This window comes from Saimiri boliviensis, chromosome 1, assembly GCF_048565385.1.
Source record: "Saimiri boliviensis isolate mSaiBol1 chromosome 1, mSaiBol1.pri, whole genome shotgun sequence".
Classification (NCBI taxonomy): domain Eukaryota; kingdom Metazoa; phylum Chordata; class Mammalia; order Primates; family Cebidae; genus Saimiri; species Saimiri boliviensis.
The window spans coordinates 178,165,385-178,190,973 of NC_133449.1; the positions used below are offsets into that span (position 1 = coordinate 178,165,385).

General features: G+C 46.8%; 1 protein-coding gene across 4 annotated transcripts in view; it reads right to left on the bottom strand.

Moving 5' to 3' along the window:
• SLC22A4 (solute carrier family 22 member 4) overlaps positions 1-19,893 on the bottom strand; it is a 51,101-nt gene extending 31,208 nt beyond the window's left edge. For 3 of the 4 annotated variants that reach the window (XM_039472969.2, XM_074381643.1, XM_074381648.1), the window contains exons 1-3: positions 19,402-19,893; positions 2,146-2,249; positions 341-495 (exon numbers count right to left, since the gene is read on the bottom strand). In XM_039472969.2, coding sequence (XP_039328903.2) covers positions 341-495; positions 2,146-2,249; positions 19,402-19,794 — 652 coding nt within the window. In that variant the 5' untranslated portion in view covers positions 19,795-19,893. The remainder of the gene's footprint in view (positions 1-340; positions 496-2,145; positions 2,250-19,401) is intronic. The other variant, XM_074381653.1, reaches the window with a different exon arrangement.
• Between the last annotated feature and the right edge of the window lie 5,696 nt (positions 19,894-25,589).

A 25,589-nucleotide genomic window follows, 5' to 3' on the forward strand; every position in this document is an offset into this window, starting at 1 on the left:
AAAGCTCAGATCAGACATCCTCAGGCTGCCCTTCCCTTAAAATGTCCTCCTCTGTGCCTCTCTCAAGCCCTGTGCTCCTGAGAATGTGTCTTGGCTATTGTGCATCTGGTTCTCAATGGCTCCAGCTCTTCTCCTCCTCCACCATATTTCAGGGCTCACAAGTTCCTGTGAGCAAGTCTCTATGAGTGACTTGCTCCAAGAGCTACAGCTACAGCTCCATCCCAACACACATATATATTCAAGGGCTTCGGAAGCACGGCCCAATGGCCCAATATTTCCTGTTTCTGGGCCTTTCAGAGGGTTGGAGGGAGGAACCCCGTGTCCCAGAAGCCATTCCTACCTAGTATGAAAGCCACCACATAGTTGGAGATCTGGCCCATGCCCACGATGACAAATAACACAGTGAACATCTCCCAGCTGATGGAGAAAATCTGCAGGAAGCTGAAGCCAGTTTGTACAGCCATGGTTGCGAAGAGAACATTCTTCCTGCCAAACCTAGAAAATGCAGTTTAATACAAAACATGAGAGGTGTAGGTTGCCAAGGTATGTTGCAAGCCCTGAGTCAGGCATCAATGCAGACTTAGTGTTTTTTCAGGGCCTTGGCAGACTTTTTCCCCTGTCACATCATCTCATCTTCCTCCTTGGTGAGGTCTCAGGCATCTGTCTGCTCTGGAGATAGCTTTGAGAGTCTCAGTTTCCTGTGGAGTCACTATGCCTCAAAAGCATGGAACTGAGTATGCAAGGACCATGTGGAAATATGCTTTTTAGAAGGAGCCAGAGATGGATGCTGCCAGCACATTTCTGGAAAGTGAGTACAGCACAGATTGCAGATATTTCTTGAATCAGCAACATGAAACTTCTGTAAATCCAGAACTAAGAATCACTTGGCAAGTGGTTTTCAATCTTGGCTGCACTTGGAATCACCTGGAGAGCCTGAAAAAATACTGATGCCTGCCAGGTGCAGCGGCTCACCCCTATAATCCCAGCATTTTGGGAGGCCAAGGCAGGTGGATCACGAAGTCAAGAGATTGAGACCATCGTGGTCAACATGGTGAAACCCCATCTCTACTAAAAATACAAAAATTAGCTGGGCATGGTGGTGCGCACCTGTAGTCCCAGCTACTTGGGAGGCTGAGGCAGGAGAATTGCTTGAACCCAGGAGGCAGAGGTTGCGGTGAGCTGAGATCGCATCATTGCAATCCAGCCTGGGTAACAAGAGCAAAACTCTGTCTCAAAAAACAAACAAACAACAACAACAAAAAAACCTGATACCAGCACCCCACCTCCCAAGATTTTGGGATACAGTTTCGGTATTAGAATTTTGGAGTTTCCCAAACAAGCAGTGTGCAAACAAAATTGCAAACCACTGCTTTGTGGAAAGATGTAGCTTTCAGCAGTGTCTAGACACTGCAGCTGGTTTGTTACCTTCACATTCTGGTAGTGACCAGTGGGTAGACTGGAGCACAGGTATGAGCAGCACAGCCTCTTCTGCCCCATTCTCCAAATTCAGGTCTCTGGCTGTTGGCTTGAGCTGGAAAGCTTTCCCCAGCACTGCCATTTAGCATTCCCACCTTCCTGCACTGGTCACCACAGCACATCCAGGGGCCTGTGGAACACTGTCTCCCAGTGCTGTGATGCTGCCTCCTCAGGCCTGTAAGCTCTATGAGGCCCAGAGCCAGCATCAGCTCCATGGCCCCAGTGCCCAACCAGGGCCCAACGCACAGCAGCAGTGCATGTGAAGGCTCACTGTCTGGTTGCTGGCTGTCCTAGCAGACAGATCCTGTGCCATCCACCCCTGTCCCTGACATGGTGGTGGAGCAGGGAGGGCAATGGTGATGGCAGCATCATGTTTTGTCAAGGAGTCTCTGGTATGAGGACCCCACTGACCAGTGGGGTCAGTGGCCCCTCCCCACAATCCGCCAAAGCCCTAGGAGTATGAGGCTGGGAGAATGGAACAAAAGTGTGTCCAGGCGAAGGGGACTGAGAACAGGGTGATTAAGAGACGTTAGGGCTCCTCCTTTCACGGACTCAGTGTCCTGAGGGTCCTCCCTGTCTCTGGGTAGACCCTGAATTCAGTCCAATCCCAAGATAGGCAGTGATTGACAAGAGATGCCATCCCACCTTCCTCCCCTCCCACATCCTTACCTGTCTGACAGCTGCCCAGACACAAAGGAGCCAAGGAGCACCCCTACGAAGAACAGGGAGGTTGTGAGAGGCACCTTCCAGTCGTCCTCGCACACCAGATTCCACTGCAAAGAAAGACAGCATGCAGCATGAGCCCAGCCCGAGGCAGACCTCAACCCCAGCCCAGCTCCGAGGGAATATTAGCACAGCTGCTGGGCAGACTCTCCTCCCCTGTGCCAGGCTATTGCCTTTGTATAGCCTGGGCATAGGCCTTGCAGCTCTGGGTTTGACTGGCTCATACCGGGACTGGGGCGAGGAACCTGGGGCATGTCACTGCCCTCCCTGAAACTCAGGATCCTCTTTGGAAAGGAAGGATGATGCTCCTACTCTGCTCGCATTACATAGCAGGAAGCCAGCTGAGGCCGTGGCTATGACTGGTGACCCCTCAGCTATGAAGCAGTCCGAAGTAAAAGTAGCACTGCATCTTTAGAAGGCAGCCTGGTGTGGAGGGAAGGTGTTTAAAAAGCCCAAAGGGCAGGGCAGAGGACATGGCCACGTGGTTTAGGGGTAAAATGTCTTTTCCCTTGTTGAAAAGTGCAAGTGGTTACAGGAGCTCTGTGACTTTATTTTCTGAAAAGACCCCTCTGAAAAATCATGTGGTCCCTGGTCCACTCACGCCTAGGCCAAGCCTGGGGCCTGATTCAGGGCCCTGCTGTTCTAGGGCCTACTTAACTCACCCCTCTCCAGGGCTCCCTATCTCCCCTTCCTATACCCCTACACCCTCCTTCCCATCCAGTCTTTCCAGAAGTGTGGTTCCTCCCATTCCCTAGGGCCTGTGGGATGCTGTTGCCCTAACAAGTCCCTGCCAGTATGTCTACAAAATGAGAGTTTCAGCCAGAGTTTCAGTTTGACTTAAGTCAATTCAGCAAAATTTCAAGGGAAGTTGCAAAGATTTCAAAGTGTGTTTAGTGGCCTTTCATTTGTTAACAAAAAAATAAATAGATGCCAATGAGCACTTTGGGCCTGGGTTTTGGGGGGCTGCTGTCTATGGCAAGATGATCCAGTCTGGAGGAAAGACTCCTGCCTCCCACCCATCCCTAGCTCCATCTGGGGTGGGGCTCCTTTTACAGCGTTGCCAAATAATTCATTCTTAATACAACTCCCTTGAAAGTGTGGTGGATTTAAGAACAAACTCACATATTTATATCACACTTCATTCTGCAGCAGGCAGAGATGTTTATTAAGACGCATACAAGAGAAAAACGTAAAACAAAAAGCTATGGAAATTGGGGCAAACGGAAAATAAAGGGGAAGGAGGTTGCAAAAACTAAGCCTGGGGTAAGACTGACCCTAGACTGTCCTGTCCTGGGCCTGTCTGCTTTGCCAGACAGGGCTCCAAAACTGGCTCTGCATATCCCAGCTCTCAGAAGGGTTACTACCCGAAGTTGTCTGCTCATTCGCAGAAGCACCCACTTGTTCTGAATATTGAGGTCTGAAAGAAGTCTCTCCTATGTACTTCTTCCACAAAAGAGCCACTCTGATGCTGAGGATAATGTCCTCGAGATTACCCCTGTCCTAGAGACAATAGCAAGATTCATGAGGCCGCCTCTCACAGTGCTCACAATGCTGGCTAGGGGCAACGCCCAACACAGCTCTGCAGAAGAAAAACAACTTGGGTCAGGAATTTGGTGCTCTGTCGCTCAGGCACAATCCAAGGAAATATCTGAGGCTGTACCCAGAGTTGGGTTGCCTCACATGGGGCTCCTGAGTGGGCTTCAGGAGAAAGGGGAATGAACCCTCTAAAACTGTATGGCCAGATGAATGTGTTCTGCCAGTCCATAGACCAGAAACAGTAAACAGGATGTGTGCCTGCATTCATGGACATCTACCTCCAAAAATAACTGTCCAAAGCTTCAGATAAAAGCTTGGGATCTGCTTCTGACTTAGAGAGATGAGCAATTGAGGCCCCAACGCCTCATGATGTGGTGTGACTCATTTTGCAGAAGATTAAAGACTGTGAGAATGGGATTTGTCTGAAGCCACAGCAAGTAAATGAGCATGACAGATAGCTACTTGGGCCTCAGAACCCAAACTTGTACCAGCGTCCTGCTTTAGACCTTTGCTCCTAACACAGGACAAAAGGAGCTTATTAAATATGATGCCCTACCCTTCTTCAAAGAATGTGATACCAGGAGACAGTTACCCAGGACTAGGAGTAGAAGGCCTCCATCGCAGCCTTTAGCCTTGGACAGAGCCAGGAAAAACTCAAGATTGGTAGACACGTTAACATGCCAACCATTATCGTTCCATCTGCAGTTGAGCAGAAAAGCTCTTTCAAATCTAATGTGCTCTTCTTTGTAGTTTTTCAAATATTTTTCTGTCTGGACTTCGCCTTCGGGGAGGATAGATAGGATTTAGAGATAGAAAGGAAAGGAAGGCTGTTAGATGTGGAGCCAGGCATTGCGTGAGCAAAGGGTAGGACTGGGGACTGGCTACTTAATTTGCAGGTCCAGGGCAAACTGAAAATGCATGACTCCTTGGTCAAAAGTTATTAAGAATTTCAAAACAGCAATGGCAAAACACTGAAACCAAGTGTGGGGCTTTGTGTGACTGTATAGTTGCATGCCCATGAAGCTGGCCCTGATAAGGGGTCAAGCCTGGCTCAGGCGAATGAAGCAGAGGCAGGAGTTCTGAATGAGGGCACTGGGAAGGGGAGTGGGGTGAGGGCCAGCTCCCATCATTCTCCTTCCTGGAGGCTCTGTATCCATGGCTTTTGGTCCCATTCCCTCCCTGAAGAGGGGCCAAGAAGCCCTGTCAGAATGATGCAGCAGAGGAGAACCACACACACGCAGTGGCCATTTGTCCCAAGCCCATGCGGGGTGCTATCTGCCTTTGGAGACCCTGCTTACAACCCACAGGGGAAGGCAGCTAGACTGCATGGCTGCCCATTGTTGACATTAGGACTGGGCTCTCCTGTGGGGAGTCATGGTGCCCAGAGTCTTTTTGAGAAGTTGTGAGGGGCCTGGTGTTAGGACACAGGATTGGCAGACAAAGTTCCACCTGGAGTGAAGGGCTAGAGTCCAGTAAATCAGCTGCCAGTCCTAAAGGGGACCCTTCAGAAAGGACTTTTCTTAGGAAACCAAGCCCTCCCTGCTCCCAGACCCTTAGGTTTGAGGGATATCTCTTGGGTCCCCACTAGCCAGGGCCACAAAACCTCCCTGTGGTTAACAGTGATATGGTGGGCCCAGTGGGAGTCAGTGTTTTCCTTGATGGGACAGAACTGTCCCTGTGTGTCCCTGCACATGTTTGTACACACATGCACACACACACATACATTCACATGACCAGCTCAGAGGCTAATGGTGGATGTCTTCCTGAGGAGCTGGCTGGCATTGCTCTGGGGCTGCACTTTCAAGTCAAACACTAACATTTCTGAAACAGCTTACCCCCCCTCTCCCTGCCCCTCTGATGGGGCCTCCCAGAGTTACTATGTCTGTCCCATCAGCAGGGTCTCAGACCAAGGTTCTCACAACAGAGCAGAGTTTCACGTAGTGGTCCATCTGGCATTCAGCTCTAATTTAAGAAACAAAAATCCAGGTGATAAGGTAATAGGGAATGGGAGGTCACTCTTGGCATAGAAGGATGTGCCACCTCCCATGCCTCCCTACAGTAGCAGTAATGGGAATGAGAACAACATGTGGAGTGCTCACTGAGTGCCATGTATTATCTCAGGGGATCTCAGGGTTGCCATGTGAGATGGGTACTCTTTTTATCCTTGTTTTACAAATGAGGAAGTAAAGGCACAGAGCAATAAAGCAACCAGCCCAAGTTCTCCTAGTGAATTGGTCAAAAAATTGCTTAATCATTGATTCAACTGACATTGAGCACCTGCTCCAGGCCAGGCTCTGTGTGGGGCACAAGAAAGACATGGTCCCAGCCTTCACAAAGCTCAAGGTCAAGCATACTTTACAGGACAGATCAGATGTGCACATGTGCATGCATGAGCCCAGCAGCCCTGGGTGGGGCAGGCTCTGTTCTGGGCCACTTCACCCTTGCTCTCTGGCTAGAGAGGAAAGAGACACCCCCTCCTCACCATCCTCCAGCAGAAGGACAGAGTTCTAAAACCTGAATAATCTGTATAATCATATTTTAGTTGATTAATATTTGCACAGTGCTAGGCACACAGTGGGTGCTTTACAAACTGTTGAATGAACATTGAACAATTAATTAGGAGTCACAGAAAATCAATCTGGAAAATGTGGTTCTGGGACTGAGGAGTATCATACATTGTACTTGGAAAATCACCCTCAGCCTTGAACTAATTCTCCAAGTAGCCAAAGTCTGGCAGTTTTAGTTTCTGCCAGAGTCATAAAGGATCATAAAGATAAATGAACTCCATCTGACCTGCACGGAACTGAGAACACTGGAAGGTATCCTGGGGTTCAGCAAAGAACACAGGTTTTCTCGGGGTCTGCCACTTTGGGTTGTGTGATGTTGGGCAGTCCATTCACCTCTATTAGCCTGCTTCTTCACTTTCAAAAAGATGACAATAATACCTGTTCCTGGGTTTGTTGTGTGCATTGGATGGGAAATGTCAGTGGAGCATCTGACACAGTCCTCATTAAATGGTAGTTTCCTTTCTACTAGTCTCATGCTAGTAGAGCATTTTATTTGTCCTGAGCAAAATCATGACCTGGAACTCATGGATGAATAAGCAAAGCAGGTTACACTAAAATCTGACTAATAGAAAGAAATTCTAAGAAATAAAAATTCTTCCAGTCCATTACTAAAAAGTAGAAAAGCTCTTCAAAAGGGATTTTATAAATGGTCTTCAATCCCAGAGACAACTGAGTGAAAAATCAGCAGTGCTCCTTTTAAGAATAAAAAATTGGTTTCTATGGTATCCTCTCATAGTTATCCTTTCTTTATTGCAGGAGAAAGTAAGAAGTGGTAGTTAATAATGGACTGAAAAAGGTTAACTGGGGTTAACCACCCCATTTCTATCTTTATCACTTGATTGTGATGTAAAGCTGGGAATTCCTTGACCATCTGAAAAAACAAAACAAAGAAAAACAAAAACAAACCTGGCTAATTATTTTTTTTATAACAGCTTTATTGAGATATAATTTGTGCACCATAACATTTACTCTTTTAAAGTATACAATTTAGTCATTTTTAGTATATTCGCAGAGTTGTGCAACCATCAGCAATGATCTAATTTTAGAATTTTCATCACCCCTGAAAGAAAATCGATACCTATTGGCAGTCACTCCTCATTTTCTTCTTCCTCCAGTCCCTGGAAACCACTAATCTACTTTCTGTCTCTATGGGTTTGCCTATTCTGGACATTTCATATAAATAGAATTATATATGTCTTTTGTTACTGGCTTCTTTTACTTAGCTTGTTTTCTAAGTCCATCCATGTCATTGTGCAGTGTATCAGTATTTCATTCCTTTTTATGGTTTAATAATATTCTATGGTTTAGGTCTACCACATTTTCAATGATCCGTTCATCAATTGATAAGTATTTGGGTTGTTTCCACTTTTTGACTACTATGAATGCTGCTGCTGTGAACATTCATATACAACATTTTGTATGTAAATGTTTTCATTTCTTTGGGGCATATACATAGGAGGGAAACTGTCATTGGGTCATATGACAAGTCTATACTTAACCTTTTGCAGAACTCCTAATCTGCTTTCAAAGTGGCTACACCATTTTATGATTTCAACAGCAATGAATGAGGGTTTCAATTTCTCCACATTTCTACCAACACTTGTTATTGCATGACTTTAATTTTAGTCATCTTAGTGGGTGTAAAGAGATATCTCATTATGGTTTTAATTGTATTTCTCTAATAAAACTAATGTTGAACATCTTTTGCATTGAATCTATTGATCAATTTGGAGAGCATTGCCATCCTAACAATAAGTTTTCTGCTCCATGGAACAGAACATGGGATGCCTTTCCACTTTTTAAGGGCTTCTTGAATTTCTTTCAAAGACATTTTATAGTTTTTAAAATATACATTTTGCAAATTCTTAAATTTATTCCTGAAGTGCCTCCTTTAATATTTCTTGTGAAACATCACTGCTAGAAACAATTCTCTCAAGTTTTGTGTATTTCAGAATTTCTTTATCTCTTTTTTGAAAAGACAGTTTTGCTGGATGCATAATTCTTGGTTGACAGTTTTTTCCTTCAGGACTTAGATTATGCCACTCCACTGCCTTCTGTCCTTTATTGTTTTTGATGAGAAGTCAAATGTTGATCTTACTGGAGTTCTCTTGTATGTGCCTAGTCATATATTTGCTGCTTTCAAATTTTTCCCATTGTTTTTGTCTTTTTTTTTTTTTTTTTTTTTTTGAGATGGAGTTTCACTCTTGTTACCCAGGCTGGAGTGCAATGGCGTGATCTCAGCTCACCATAACCTCCCCCTCCTGGGTTCAGGCAATTTTCCTGCCTCAGCTTCCTGAGTAGCTGGGATTACAGGCATGCGCCACCATGCCCAGCTAATTTTTGGTATTTTTAGTAGACGGGGTTTCACCATGTTGACCAGATGGTCTCGATCTCTTGACCTCATGATCCACCCGCCTCGGCCTCCCAAAGTGCTGGGATTACAGGCTTGAGCCACCACACCCGGCCTTTTTATCTTTTTTTTTTTTAAAAGCAGTTTTACCATGATATGTCAAGGTGTGGATCTCTTTGTGATTATTCTATTTGGAGTTTGTTGAGCTTCTGAAATGTGTAGTTTAATGTTTTTCACCAAATTTGGTTAGTTTTCAGTCATAATTTCTTTGAGTATTTTTTTCTGCCCTTTTCTCTCTCTCTTCTCCTAGTATTTCCATTATGCATATATTGCTATGTTTAATGGTGTTCCCCATTTCTCTGAGGCTCTTTAATTTTTCTTCATTCCCTTTTTCCTCTCTGTTCTTTGGATTACATACTTTCCAATCCTCTACCTTCAAGTTTGCTGATTCTTTCTTCAGTCTGTTCAAATCTTCTGTTAAGGACCTTGAGTTAATTTTTAATTTCAATTATTGTACATTTTTACTCCAGAATTTCTATTCAGTTCTTTCGTTTGTTTGTTTAAGAGACAAAGTCTCTTTCTGTTGCCCAGGCTGGGCATGAACTCCTAGGCTCAAGCAATTCTCCTACCTCAGCCTCCTGGGTAACTGGGACTGTAGGCATATGCCATCATGCCTGGCTCAGCTTTTAAAAATATAAATGTAACTTTTCTCTCTTTATTGCTATTCTGTGTCTGATGCAATATTGTCGTTATACTTTTAAAAGCATGACTTCCTTTCATTCTTTGAACATATTTATAATGGCTGCTTTAAATTTTTTAAAAATCTGTCATGTGGGCCCGTTCAGGCAGTAACTGTTGTCCACATTTTTCTCTCTGTGTATAGGTCATACTTTTCTGTTTCTCTGCATTATCTAAAAAGCTGGACATTTTAGATAATATATTGTGGAAATTAGGACACATTATAAATTAGATAATATATTGTAGAAATTACTGACACATTCTTCTACCTCCATTTCCCTGATCACCTCCTCTTCATTTTTTTTTCTGAGATGAAGTCTCACTCTGTCACCCAGGCTGGAGTACAGTGGCACAATCTCGGCTCACTGCAACCTCCGCCTCCTGGGTTCAAGCAGTTCTCCTGCCTCTGCCTCCTAAGTAGCTGGAATTATGGATACCTGCCACTATGCTCAGCTAATTTTTGTATTTTCAGTAGAGATGGGGTTTTGCCCTGTTGGCCAGGCTGGTCTTGAACTCCTGATCTCAGGTGATCCACCCACCTCAGCCTCCCAAAGTGCTAGGATTGCAGGCGTGAGCCATTGCCGCCTGTCCTGATCTTTTTGTTAAGCTGTCTGTCTCAGCTGGTATCACACTCAGCTGTTAGCCTCACTAATTGCTAGCCAATTGCCTTATTAATTTCAGCAATTCCCTGGGGGCATATATTGTCCCACAGTCTAATCCAATTGAGTCAAGCCCCTTTGCAATGATAGTTTTTGAGACAAGTCTTTAAGATTTGTTTTGACTCCAGAAGGGCTGCTCTTAGCTGTCTCTTTCTCATTTGTTTGTTTCCTGTTTTTTTCCTGGTCAACTAGCTGTATTATGAGTTCACTTGTTGCCCTGATGGAGTTACCAGAATCCTCTTAGTTGCTTACCACCAAATTCTCCATTGTTCTTGAGAGCAATCTTGGGCTGTCCTTTTACACTCTATTTCAAATAAATTTAGTTCCTGTGTGGATAGCTTTAGCACTCTCTTCTTTTGGATTATCTCTCCCGCACTGGGCAAAATCTCTGAGCTCCTGTTCTAGAGAGGTGGGCAGGAAAAGTGGCCTTTTTATCTCAGAATGACACCCCTACTTTATGAGTAGGACACTGAGTGGAAGTGGGAACTTGGTGTGGAAGCTCTGCCCTATGAATAAGCTGTCATAAGTGCAATCAAGGCTCTAATAGTCTCAACTTGTAACACCTGGAGTAGAGTCTCTACTATATGAATAGGGGCTGGGTGGAGGATGGGATCCTATAAATTGGTTGCACTCACGAGAATTTTAACTTCCGTGGTTTGGAGCTAAGAGAATACAGGGATGGGTGGGGGATGGGAATTTGTTGTTCCTCTTGGTGAGGTGTTTCCTCTCATTGGAAGCTGGTGGGAGAAAGAACTCTTATTTTCTTGGTTATATGCACCTAGAGTGGAACTTCCATTTTTCTTGTGCTGGGAGTATGGGGAAAGGGAGGGCTGAAGGGGTTTTAACTCAAATATCATAGACTTCCACTGTTCTTGCCAAGATATAGTAGACTTTCTTGAATAAATGTATGCCCTTAGGACAACTTCCAGGGACTCTAAATGTGTGTGTGTGTGTGTGTGGTATTTTCACCAGTTATGGTTGTTTCACTGGGGAGCTGGTCTGTGGCTTTGGTGCTCCTCACACTGCCATCTTCGAAGTCTGGGAATCTTTTCATGTGCTGATTGATTTGTATTTCTTTGGGAAAACGTTTGTTCTCCAAAGTGGACAAATGATTTTATCCACTTTTAAATCAGGCTTTTTATTGCTGAGTCGTAAGAGTTCTTTTTATATTCTAGATACAAATCCTTTATCAGATACATGATTTGCCAGTATTTTCTCCCATTTTGTGGGTTATCTTTTTGGCTGTTTAATTCTTCTACTCATATTTTCATTTACAAATAACTAAGCCAGAAGGCTGCTAAACCTTAAAATGTTCTCGGTATCTTTCTTCCTTTAGAGGTAAAGAAAAAGCTGTCACAGATGGAAAACCCTCACTGATGAGTTCTGTAGTCATTGGAGGCTAAACCAAAGCAGAAGCAGCAGTGAGTGTGAGTGGAAAGATAGGGATGGGAGTGGAGGGGCTGTGGGAAGGAGAAGGGACATTCAGAGATCTAGCTGTGCCCCTTGCATCCTGACAGTGGATCTACCATAGCCATCCCAGCCTGTATTAGGGGACCATGAGCAAATGACACCATGTTTATGCCAGTCACCAAGCACTGAGGGGAAGCTTTGGAAGGGCCACCTGGGCCTGCCCTCCAGTCTTGCAAATGCTGAGCAGGAGCCACCAGCTTGGGGCTGTCTCTGCTTCTTGCTAGAGCCTGTGAGTCAATCCAGCCTTTCCCTAGAACCCTCATTCTTTCCACACCTTCTCCATTCCAAATGGGGATTCTTGCCTTTCTTTTGGAATCCAGAAACATGTATAAAACCACAACACAGCTTTAGATAACAAGGCAGACCTGTATTAGACTTACACCTAAATTGAATGCAGCCTGTCATAAGGGAGGAATTACAGTCTTAGAGGCCCAAGGTACCTGCAGCTCCCCCCGACCAGTCCTGCCAAAGCCTTGTTTTTGTCAAAATGCCACCCTGGACTCTGTATGAGGGTTCTGCTGCCCACCGGAGGGATGGGCAAAGTCTATTTATCCGGAAAATTGGCAGGAGGTACAGGTGAAGCAACCTCTGAGCAAAAGCATATTCTGAGATCCTGGTGGCTGTTGTCAGAGGAACACAGCAGAGAGGCAAACAGTTTGGGGTGAGGCAGCTGATAAACAAACAGGGAAGCACATTCAGGCCAGAGCAAGGGGAAGCCCCTGAGTCTCCTCTATCTGCTCCCTGGCAAGATTTGCTTTCTGAAGCGTTGACTGGAAATAGAAGTCTCGCAGGGCTGGCTGGAGCCAGAGGCTCCCATACCTTATCCCCTTTGGAATCTGCCAGAGGGCAGGTCTGAGTATGGACTTGGATGAACAACTTGGTTAATATTCAGGTTATCTTGATAGTCAGGCTACCAGTCTCCACGTCCATGAGCAACGTCCCCAGGCAGCCTGCAGGCCTGATAGAAAGAAACTCCACAAACCTGCCTATCACGGGAGGTTTTCCCCTTTGTCAGGGCCTACCCAGACCCCAGGAGAGGTGCGTCTTTGAGAGCTACTGTGTGAAGTACCACATAGCAGCAGCTGGATGTGAGGGTTAGTCTGTTTAATTATTCCCTTGCTTGCTGCTCTCAATGCCTGCCAGAAGCTCCCTGTTAGCAAGGGAAGAGGCCCTCATCTTGCTCCACATACCTGGCTCGCTTCTGGGCTATGGGTGGCGAATCAGTAAGTCCTGCTGTGGTTCATGCCCTGACCCCAGTTCCCAGGAAAGCACAAGGCTAGTGCCCCCAGAGGTCCAGGCCCTTTGCTGGAGATTCTGTCATGCTTAAGGGCGTAGCTACCAGCAGCTCCACTCAGGGGCTCCTAGAGGATGCAGCCCAGCTGGAGAAGAGGACAGAAGACTCTATGGTATGGCAGCAGCCCTGTCTCAAACCACTGGTAGCCTATCAAGAAGGCTGGTCCTTAATACACAAGGCTCCCCAAGAACTCTGGAGCATAAGACCTGGCAGAAGTGGTATATAGTTTAAGGTGACTGCCTCAGTTTTCCCAGCCCATGGATGGATGGGAAGGTCAAGACCCTAATGATATTTCATGGGAGAAAAGGACATGTTTGAAGCAAAGGCTGGCTCATGCTTAGCCCCTGGCCAAGAGCCAGGATTGTCATCTGCCCTGCAGATGAACTTAGGCCCTCTCCAGAGCAGGGCATTTGTTGCCCTTCCTGATCCTCTAGCTTCAGGGCAGGAGGTTGCTGGGCTTCCTCACATACACAGGGTCTCTTCTCTCTAAGGTTTTGGCCCTGAGAGCTATAGATGAAGGGCTACACCCATAGAGATGGAGATCTGACCCCTGAAGTAGGTCTCAGTGATGAGGACCCCATCATCAGACACTCTGTGTGGCTTGGGGCCCTTCCTTCCCCAACAGAAGCTTCAGTCCCAACCCAGGTTCCACCAGTCCCTGCTTGCGTTCCTGCTCAGCTGCTGCCTGATGGAAAACTTAGCAATGAGCTGTGGCTGGCACTCCTCCCGCAGGGGCAAACACAGACTCCTCTAGCCCGGACTCCAGAGATAGATAAAGGCCTTTACCCTGGATATTTAATTCTTTCACCTTAAAGTGAAAAATAACTTGATGGATTGAGCTGGAATAACTGGAGCAACGAAATAAAGACGGATAGCATTAGTTTATAACTGATGAAATAAAATAAGTATGTATGAACCTGTACCGATATAAGTTAATAATTACATACATTAATAAATAGATGTGGAGGGGAAGCTCTTCTTCTCAGAATTCCAATTAATATTGAAGGAATCAGGAAATGCAAAGTCATCACAAGGCAAACTGCAGCAATAGTTGTTTCAGTCAAGGTCTAGTGATGAATGCTAAAATCAGTGGATAGAAATTTGAGGAGACACAGGATTTTGCATAACCTCAAAGTACCTCCCTTAAGATATTTATTAATGACAGAGGAAAAAATAATACTTTTACAGCAGAGAAATTCAGCAGACACCAGCTTGACAAGTGATCAAGGTTAACATCACCAGTAATAAAACACATCAGCATCATGTACCCACTGGCATGATGCCTGGAATATGCATCACTTCTATTGTATTGTTACCAAAAAGCACATGACGCATCTAATGATGAGAAAAATCATACCAACCCAAATTGAGGAGCATTCATCAAAATACTCGTAAAAATGTCAAGATCATGAAAGATAAGACTGAGGAACAGTCACTGATTGGAGACAGACACGACAACTAAATACAACATGGGATTTTGGGTGTGATTCTACAATAGAAAAAGTACATTAGCAGAAAAATGGGTGAAATTCAAACAAAAGTCTGTAGTTCAGTTATTACTATTGTAACCAACGTTAATTTCCTGGTTTGGATAAATGCATAATGGGTATTTAAGTTGTTAACATCAGAGAAAGCTGGATGATGGGTATATGTGAAATCTCTGTACTATTTTCAAACTTCTCTCTAAATCAAAAGTTATTTCAAAATAAAGTTAAAAAATAATGGCTGGGCGTGGTGGCTTACGCCTGTAATCCCAGCACTTTGGGAGGCCAAGGAAGGTGGATCACCTGAGATAAGGAGATCAAGATCAATCTGGCCACACACACACACACACACACACACTAGTTGGGCATGGTGGCAGGTGCCTGTAATCCCAGCTACTTGGGAGGCAGCAGAGTGTGGCACCAGCAAATAGACTTTCTAGGTGGGTGGTGAGGAGTGGTAAGGACAGGACCTCAGCACCCTCTTTGCCTTCTCCACTGGCTGGGCACAGTGGGCATGGTGGGAGCTGTCCAGAAGTCAAGGTTGTGGCCTGTAAAATAGGTGATAGGACTTGCTGGAGGCTGAGTCCCTCTCCCCACAGTGTTAGGAGTGGGGAGAAATGCTTGAACCCGGGGGCTGGAGGCTGCAGTGAGCCGAGACGGTGCCACTGTACTCCACCCCGGGCAACAATGAAACTCCATCTCAAAAAAAAAAAAAAAAAAAAACAAACAAAAAATGTTTTGACTCAGTAATTGCACAGGATGAATAACTTGGACTTCACAATAACCCCTGAAGAAGGAAACTGCCTTATACACATGCACAAACACAGACGAATGCACTCATGCAAACTCCAACTCATTGCTTGGAGTTAAATAACAAATAAAGTGTCCAACTCCGACACCTTAGTGCTACCTCCTGCATACTATGAAAGGCATTTCTACACCAGAGCATGCCATCCCTGGTTCCTGACTAGCTTTGTCATCCTGTGAAGAGGTGTTGGGGGTGGGGCGCAGTTCAGGCAGTCTTGTCTGTCCCCTAGGATATGCTCACTGGGAGATCCCGGCATGGTGGTATAAGGCAGAGACACAATATGAAGACGATTCCACTACCTGTGTTGTGCCAATTGGGATGCAGAAAACCTGCTCAGGGGCCCTGGGTGTGGCCTTCTCCACTGACACTGGCCAAGTCAGCATGGGTTTGGACCTGTGTCCAAGTCTCTGAGCCTTGGAACTAACACTGTGGGGAGAGGGACTCAGCCTCCAGCAAGTCCTATCACCTATTTTAGCCACAATCTGGACTTTAGGACAGCTCCCACCATGCCCATTGTGCCCAGCCAGTGGAGAAGGCAAAGAGGGCTGAGGTCCTGTCCTTACCACTCCTCACTGCCCACCTAGGAAGCCTGTTTGCTGGTGCCACACTCTGCTGGCCACCATGGGATGGGGCCTGGGGTATTAGCTCACTGAGTCCTCCCAACAACTCATAAGGTGGTTTCTCTTACTATCCTCTGTGAAAACTGAGAGGAAGTACACATAATATACAGTTTAATATGTTAGCCATTTTAAATGTACAGTTCAGTAGCATTCACACTGTTGTGCAATCTCCAACACTATTTTCATCTTACAAAACTGAAACTCTATAACCATGAAACAACAACTCCCTATGCCTTCCTTCTTCCAGTCCCTGGCAACCACCATTTGCTCTCTGTTTCTATGAGTGTGACTACTCTTTAAGTGAAATCAGAAAATAATTCGTCTTGTGACTGGCTTATTTCACTAAGCATAGTCTCCTCAAGGTTCATCCATGTGTAGCATGTGTCAGAATGTCCTTCCTTTCTAAAGCTGAATAATTAATTATCCATTGTACGCACATACCACATTATGTTTATCCATTGTCTGTGGACAGACACTTGGGTTGCTTTCACCTTTTGACTATTGTGAACAGTGCTACTATGGAAATGGTATACAAATATCTCTTTGAGACCCTCTTTCAGTGATTTTGGATATATATCCAGAATTGGTCTTGCTGGATCATATGGTAATTCTATTTTTAGGCACCACCATACTATTTTCCACAGTGGCTGCAACATTTTACACTCCCACTAGGAATGAACAAGGGTTCCAGTTTCTCCACATCCTCACTAACACTTGTTATTTTCTGTGTTAAAAAACAACACTTTTTAAAAAAGTGGGGTCTCGTCCTGTCACCAGGCTGGAGTGCAGAGGTATGGTGATAGGTCACTGCAACCTCGAACTCCTAGTCTCAGGTGATCGTCCTGCCTGAGCCTCCTGATAAACTGGAACTATAGTCGCATGCCTTCATGCCCGGCTAATTTTTATTTTTATTTATTGGAGAGATGGGGTCTTGCTATGTTGCCCAGGCCTGTTTTGAGTCCTAGCCTCAAGCAATCCTCCTGCCTCTGCCTCCTAAAGTGGATTTCTGGTGGGTTTTTTTTTTTTGGTAGTAGCTATTTTTACAAAGTGGTACCTCATTATGGTTTTCATTTGCATTTCCCTAGTGATTAGTGATGTTGAGCCTCTTTTCATATGCTTGTATCCCCAATTTATAGACAAGGAAACTGAGGCTTTCATCAGTGATGTAACCTGTCTGGAGTCAGCCAGCCAGATGATGGGCAGTGGAATCAGAACTGGCCCTCTACTGAGTCTGACTCCAGAACTCCATGTGCCACCACTCCTCTGGGGAGAGCCATCCATCCATCCTCCTCACCCTGGTACTTGCTTCCTTCCCTTCTCCTCCCAACTTCCAGGGCCCAGTTGCTTTTTTTATTTTTATTTTTTATTTTTTTGAGACAGAGTCTGGCTCTATGTCACCCAGGCTGGAGTACGGTGGCATGATCTCAATTCACTGCAACCTCCACCTCCCAGGTTCAAGTGATTCTCCTGCCTCAGCCTCCTGAGTAGCTGGGACTACAGGGGTGCGCCACCACTCCCAGTTAATTTTTGAATTCTTAGTAGAGACGGTGTTTCACCATGTTGGCCAGGCTGGTTTCAAACTCCTGACCTCAAGTAATCCATCCATCTTGGCCTCCCAAAGTGCTGGGATTACAAGCATGAGTGACTGCACCTGTCCTCTGGTTGCTTTTTATTTTACTCCCACCACTCAAAAAGGAAGCCAGGAAGGGAAAAGCTGCTGAAAAAAGTAAATCCTGGTGTATGCGTGTGAATATGTGATGATGTACATCCCTAGAGGTCCCTGTGAACAGGACACAACATAGGTAGCTATGGACTTGGAGGCCAGCAGCTACCCACCCCTCATACCCTATGGTAAACAAAACCAGTGAACAAAGGGAAAGCAGACAGGTCAGCCCAGCTGTCAGGGAAGGCTGCTGCTCGTGGGTCCAGCCTCCATATCAGGCACTGCTAACACTTCCAGAAATCAGCATGGGATGAGCTGGCACCCAGTCTTAGCTGTTCCCAGGCCATGCTGTGGGCCGGGAGTGGGCAAGCACTAGAGCCCCTGCTAGGGAAGCATAGCCAGAGAAGCATGGCCACCTTAGGGCCCAGAGTAGGTATGGTGCCAATGCTGGGGGATCCAGAGGCAGTCCACAGGCTGAGCCCTCTTCCCACAGGTGCCACAGATTCCACAGCCACCACACCTGGCTGGCCACCATTCTCTTGCAGAGGAGACTTTCACAGCTTCCTCATTGGTCTTGTTTGTCATAGCAGCTAGAGTGAGCTCTTTCCAAAAGCACGAACCTGGCCTTAGAATGCTTACTATTTCCTCACTGTCCTCTGAATAAAGTCAGCTTTGGCCCCTGTGGGCATTTCTTGTCTCATCTGTCATATCTCTCATCCCTTGAGTTCCAGCCACTCTGATGTATGAGAATTCCATTTCCTAAATCTCCCATGTTCTTTCCTAGACAGGTCTTAGCTCATATTTTCAGACTTACCAAAAATTGTATCACCCCTTCTTGGAGTATTTCCTCCACTTATTGTCCCACAGAGAGGGTGATTTATTTATCCCAGGTTGCATAGCAAGCAAGGCAGGATTTGAATTTGCGTTCCAGAACCCTACTCCTAACCAGAGTGAATGTTAGCCTTCTCAGTAACACAGCCAGTGTGCCCCATGGACATCTGAGGGCAGGCTTCACACCCAGATATCCACACTCTGGTGCCCAGCACAAGGCCAGACACAATGTCTGATGACTGCCGTACTGTGCTGAGGGAAAGTGATAAGGGATAAAACCTGAGTACCAGAGGCCACTCAGGTTTTTCTTGGGAGCAGCACAAGGCAGAGGAGGGACTAGCGGCAGGGAAATCCTACCTGCCTGACCAAGAGCAGGCAATGGCTCCGTGAGGATGCTCTTCTCAGAAGGAAGGTGTGTCCTGACCCAGCAGCCCCTGGCCCTTACCAGATGTGAAGCAGGAAAAAAGGGGAGAAGCCTGTGTGCATCCTGATTCTTGGAACTTAGAAAACCTACCATTAACCACACAGGGTGCTGAGGGGCTGCAGCTCCTGCCTACCAACTGACCCTGTGCTCAGAGAGGTCCCTGAGTGCCAGGGCTTCCAGCCGGGGTTTCCCCTTCTCTGCTTCCTTGCACCCAAAGAGCATCAGGAGGCCATCTGCTGTCTTTTAGAGAAACTGGGACCTCAGGACAGGACCCCAAACCTCACCACAAGTATGTGGTTCAGCAGTACATCTCCTGATGTCTCCGGAAATCTGTGGCCAGGGAACAGACAAGATTTGGTTCTGCCCTGCTCAGTAACAAGGTCCTTCATACCCCTCCTCCCTTGCCTGGCAGGAAGGTGACTCAGGCAGTGCGTCTGGGCAGCCTGAGGCTGTGCTTCCCCCAAGGCAGCATCTAGGCTCTTGGGGAACTTCATTTGTTGTGAAAATCGGAAACGAAAAGACAGTTGGTGACAAACTCCCTTCTCCATCACCTCCTTACTGGACAGAAAGGACCCAGGAATGCACCTCGAGTGAGTCCTATTCTCTGTTGGGGCGCACACCCGCTGCTGGAAGTATGAACAGCAGGTTTGAGGGGATGCGAAACGCTGACCCTAGCAGTGCGCAGAGAGTCTCAAGGGGAGCTGACACACAGGGAGGGTCAGGCACTCCTGGGTCCCCGGTCTCGGCCTGGCACCCACCTCGGTCACGACGGTGGACAAGTAGACGTCCTGGCTGAACTCCCAGCCATCCAGGCAGCTCTCCTGCTCCAGCTGCCCCAGGTCCACGTCGCGCCCCGGCTCCAGCCCGAGCGCCGAGAAGTTGGCGATGGTGGCGAGCCGGTAGCGGCGGCAGCTGTGGGGCACCTCGCGGCCGTCCCGCAGCCGCAGCGGGACACTGTGGTTGCGCCAGGCGCTGCTCAGGTTCGCGGCGTCCGGCACCCGGCAGCGGTGCTCGGGTGTCCCCGCCAGGAACACGACTGACATACCATTGAAGCCATTGGGGATGATGCTGGCGCTGAGCAGGAAGAAGATGAGGCGCTGGAAGGGCCCCCAGTCGCCCAGGAAGGCGGTCACCTCGTCGTAGTCCCGCATGTTTCTCACTGCCGCTCCGAAACTTGCGACTACGCGTGATGAGAGCGTCCTCGGGATGCTGTCGCGTGGCCTGGGCGCTCCCCAGGGATGTCAGAACGTTCCCAGGGGACAGGCAGGCTGTTGGAAATCGAGGCGCGCGGCCGGGGACCGGTTCTGGGAAACAGATTGAGGGCTTTGGAGCGTTCCCGGGAGCTCCGCACAGAGCTTGATGCCACTGTACACTTGGGACCACACCCCCATCCCTGACCCTGCGCGGGGAAAGGGAGGGCGGCCCAGTCCGCTGGGGCGGGGCTCCCGACTGTCTCCGCCCTGTGTTCGGCGCGCCCGCAAGTCCCCAAGGACCCAGCGGGGGCTTCCAGGCCCGGCTCAGCCATTCCGCCCGAGTGCAGGGGAGGAAGCTTACCTTCAGAACGCTCGGTTGTCCCCAGCCATCCCTGAGCTCTGATTCCCAGACCTGGATACCACGTGGGAGGGCTGGCTCGAGGGAGTAGCAGAGGCGGAGAGCAAGGTCTTGGAGAGGTCGGTCCTCGGCCTGCTCGGGCCGCGTCGCCCCGGGCCCAGCCCCGGGCAGCGTTCCTTCCGCTGTCTCTTCCAGTCTGGAGTCTGAGCTTAGGCGGCCACGCGCGGGGTGCGGACAGGCGAGTCAGTGGAGTTGGTTCCCGGGAAATTTCTGCGGGCGGCGGAGCGACAGGAATGCACCCTCTCCTGGGGCGCCCCGCGCAGGCGGCTGGCACTCGCCGACAGGGAGCTCATTGCCCATTAGTCTTAGGAGGGCTCAATTCGGTCAATCCCCCGCGGCGCCCGGACAGCGTCCTCGGGACAGCCAGGAGCCTCACCTTGCCCAGGGAAAAAAGGCCCACAGCCTGGAAGGGATGAGCAAGGTCACACTACGTCAGAGATGGGCCCGGACCGGAGGGAGTGGCGGGGGCAGGGGACAACCGATTGCTCGGGAAGCGAGTTTCCTCCCCCCGCAAGCTAGCGGAATGGCTGGGCCCAGCCTGGAAGCCCCCGCCGGGTCCATGGGCGGGCGCCTGGACCAGGAGCCTGCCCATTGCGGAAGCACACTCATGGAGGCATTGTCACCACGCTGGGTTCTGATTTTGAGCCCTTTGCACTCACGCCCCCAGGGCCCTTTATCCCGGCAGGCTGCTAGAGCTTTCTCCGACTGGAAGGCTTTCTGTTTGCCTAAGGGCCTGCTCCCAGACCCGGAACAGAGGGAGGAAAAGAGGGAGGGAGAGAGGAGGAAGAGATCGGATTTGGCGCTCAGACCCACCAGGGTAACCAAAGCAGGGACCACAGCCTCCCTTTTTTTGGCTCGGTGCCCAGACCTAAGGCCCCTCTGCTGTTGTGTAAGCTAGTCTGGTGCTGGAGACTTGAGCCTTGAGGTTCACGAGGCAGACGAAATTGACAGGATGAAGAGCTCACCATCTTTGGAGATTTTGCACAAGTGTGTTTGAGTCTCCAGGCCCCGATTAAGAGGCAGAGGGACATTTCTGCCTCTTTTTGTGTAGTTTCGAGTCTGACTCCTCCTCTTAGGAGGACTTCTCACCCCCTTGAAACCTCAGCTTCCTTACCTGTAATAAGACTATGTATTCTGATGTGCTAGGACAGCTCTGATTTTTGTCTATTAATCCAGTGAAATTATTAATAGAGCCTCCCTATACTTTGACTAGTATCCTTCTTCGAATGATGTATTATGGTAATTAGCTTACTTAGCTTGGGTTTCATCTCCCCTACTCCACCCCAAATAATAGAGCAAACTCGGAGACAAGAACTTATATAAGGTCGTTTATCTTGAGTAGTGATGACATAAAACAGAAGTAGGAGACTAGGGAGGAGCCTGAGCAGGGAGGGAGGTAAAGCCGACATCGACTGTGAAATTGAGATGGTCATTGGCGATGACCAATATATAAGTAACAGTGCTGTGTGGAGCCCTGTGGAGCCTAAGAATAAAGGGAAAATTAGCAATATTGTTTCTTTATTTAACATTTTGATATTGTGTTCATCATGGATATTTGCATTAATTCCTATTTTTAAAAATATTGCATTAAAATATAATTAATCTTGGTTACTGAATTTTTTGGTGCCTCCTTAAATTTGCACCAGAGAAAAGTGCCTTGCTCTTTTCCCTCACCTCAGCCTTGTCTCAATCCCTATTGCTATGGGTTATGAGGTTTAATCCCACTGGGGACTCCTAAAGAGCCATATAGAATGAGGAGGTATTTGTTTCCAAGTTCTGTCTCCATCGGTCAACTGCCTGCACTTCCAGGTTGCACATAAGTGAGTGCTGATCAGGTACCATTCAACTATTTGCCTTTGCTCACAAGTGTATGCAAATCTATATCTGGAATTGTTTTGTCCTCCATACAAAATGGATGAACAAGTATACTGTTTACAGCTTAGCCCATTGGGGGGAATTTCCCTTCAAAGTTCTTTAAGGCTACCCCCTAAATGGAGCTACATTACAGGAACAATCTTTTTTTTTTTTTTTTCTAGTATCTATGCCTAAAGCTAATCCATCTGTGAGTCAGGGCTATTTTCCCTTTTATCAGTTGGTTACAGAGAACTACTCACTAAAGCTGTAGGTCTGAGCTAAGACAGAAGGGTTGGTATGGCTGATAGCTGAGGTAAGTGTCATAGGAGTCTCCGCCACCTTTTGGTGACTTACATGCACCTTACCGACCTGCTTAGTCCTGATCCTGAATTTACCCTTCCTATTGTATGATGGATTGCTGATAAGTCTGCCTTTTTTTTTTTTTTTCCTGAGACAGGGTCTCACTCTGTCACCCAGGCTGGAGTGCAGTGGTACAATCACAGCTCACTGCAGGCTCAACCTCCCTAGGCTCAAATGATACTTCTACTTCAGCCTCCCAGGTTGCTGGGACTACAACCAAACACCACCAGGCCCAGCTAACTTTATTTTTAATTCCACGTTTTGTAGAGATGGGGTTTTGCCCCTCTGCCTCCTGGGCTCCTGGGCTCAAGTAATTCTCTGGCCTCAGCCTCCCAAAGTGCTGGAATTACAGGTGTGGGCTATCATCCTTGGCTTAAATCTGCCCAGTCTTATGACTCGATAGACTCTGGCAATCACTGGCTCACAATGGGTATCTCTGGTTGCATAGACCCTTCATGTTCCATTGCTTGGCTCTTGGTTTTTATTGGGACCGAACAGCTGCTTTTCAAAAGTCAAATAACTCTCTGCTGCATGGCCTTGTTTCATAACCTAAGAGATCTATGCTGAAACTCCTTTATTAGGGCATGTCAGAGACTATGCAGCCTTATTCATTATGTATGCCTCTAGCCCCATTGTATCTGCTGGATCATATCAACCAAATGGTAGAGAAACTTGTACAATAGTTGAACACACTGTACAGCTCTTTCCTCCTCTGGACTTCACTCAAAACTGAGAGCCTTCAAAGGCACCCAATAGACGGGTCGGAGGAATACTCCACCAAGAACTGTGCCTTAGTGTTGGAGGATACAGAGCTTAACAACTTGTCTTTACTTTACAGGAGATAACCTGGTATGCTCCAGGCTACTGATCCCTGATAACTTTACCAATTTGTTTAAAAATAATAGGGATAGAAGAAGTTAGTGGGGATATAGATGAAACAATGTGGGCTGTGAATAGTGGTTCTCGTTTAGGGGTCCATTTTACTAGTTTGTCTACTTTTATATTCATTTAACTTATTCTAGAACAAAAAGGTAAGAAAAAATTTGAACAACATGAATTCCCTGAATCTTCATATTTTTATCTTCTATCCTTTGGCATGCATGTGTCTTTACTAGGACATCAAGAGTTCTTGCTTCTTCTTGTTTACTAGGTCAAATTAGCATTAGGTCATCAATACAGTGGACTACTCTGATGTTCAATGGAATATTGAGATAATCAAAGTTGCTAGATGCTGCGTTGTGACAGAGAGAAGGAGAATTAATAGCCCGGAAGAAAGAGAGTGAATATGTACTGCTATTATTCCCACATAAAAGCAGTTTTTCATCCTCCTGACTGAAGAATATTGAGAGGAAAATCTTGGATGTTAAAATTAATCTCTGCAATATCACCCAGGATGTGGTTTTACCCCTCAATTAATAAATTAGTAAGAAAGGTAGGGCTAAGTGTCAGGGGCTTTCATTTGGCCCTTTCTACCTTATGGCTCTTAATAAAACAGGAAGTGAATGTTAGGGTCCTGCCAGTTGCTAGAGTATCTGTCCCAGTTATTTACTTAGGGATAAGAAAATTAGTACAGAGTGGATCTTCAGACTTCTTGGATCTGTTTGCATGAGAATGACATTTACCTGGCTTTCATGAACCTTCAATTTAATTGGGGGACGATGATAGTGTTTGCCCCCGGCACTGATGCCTGCTCATAGTCTGTACCCAATAGCCTTTGAAAGTCCGGTTCTTTTTCTTCCCCACTGACCAGAGTTACTCTGATAAAAGGCCACAGATCCCTCATGTGGAAAGATTGGGGAAATAGTTATCTTGTATACTTTTGGCAGCATTTAGAGGGCTCTTCTATAAAAAGAGTTGGCCCTTCCTTAAATCAATAGGCTGTGAGCCTGAGAACTGGCCTAGATCAAGGAAATTTATGAGAAAATACTATTTTCCATTTTGGCAGCTGTCATTTGCCTTCTGCTCATGAGCTCTTGATTTGGAGATTGCTGTTGTTACAGTCAAGTAATACCCAGTCATCTGCCAGCTTAGTTAACGCCTAGGAACACTATGGTCTACTAGCCATTGCCATAAACAGACCCTATGGGTCAAAGCCCTCTGGTTGCCACTTTGGTTTTGTGGTAGTTGTTATATCTCCCCTGCCCCTATTGATTGTCACCCAGAGTCCTACCATCTCTACTGACACTAAGGATTCTTCACCTTTACATGTTGTGTTGCCTCAGTGAAGAGTGTCCTCTGGATGTCCCATGGGAATGTAGTCTTCTGGTAGGATCTCTGGCCTTGCATAATAACTACAGTCTAACATGCTAATCCCTCTGAGCCTTCTGACTCCTTCAATATTCTCCCAAGAAGTTCTGGCATCTCTACTTCATTTCGAAGGTCATAATTGCATCCAAGATTCAAAGAACCGTCACAGAAGCATGTGAAAATGGTTTTATGTATCCTTGCTTAGATGTTAATCCCTGAATAATGAGAGTGCTCCCAGACTGATACATTCTCACACCCCTGCTCCGCACACCCCTGTTAGCGCCTGTTCCTGCCAGAACATAGGTCCTGTAATTTTTTCAATGCTTATGGTATTTGCTTGTAAGTCAGATACTGTATTTCTCCACTTAGACTATGCTGAGACCTAGCCCTAGTTATTGGTCTGCAGACAATGAAGGGAAGTAGGGAATATCAAGGAGAATAAGCATCATCTTTGAGCCATTTACCTTAAGAATAGTCTTGGCAGGATTCCAGGCAAGGAGAGGCTTGTCTCCTATAGCAAGAGAAAGATAGCTGCTTCTGCTGGCCTTGAAGGTTTAGGGGAATCCAGGAATTCAAAATTCTCACATTAATCTACTCAAATATTCCCATGATGTGTTCCAGGGTTCCATATATTTCCTATCAGTGCCATGACTCTGTTGTAGAAAGCAGACCCATCAAGGCTGTGAATCCCTTCCTTGCAGATCTGCCGTTTAGGACCATACTTATGTCAACTGTCTTAGCCCAGGTTTTCTCCTGAAAGCAAAACCTGAGTCAAGAGTTTGTGTGTATATGATTTATCTGGGAATGGATCCAAAGGAACCAAAATAAGTGACTGGGGAGAGTAAAACAGGAAAGAAGGGAAGCCAATGTAAGA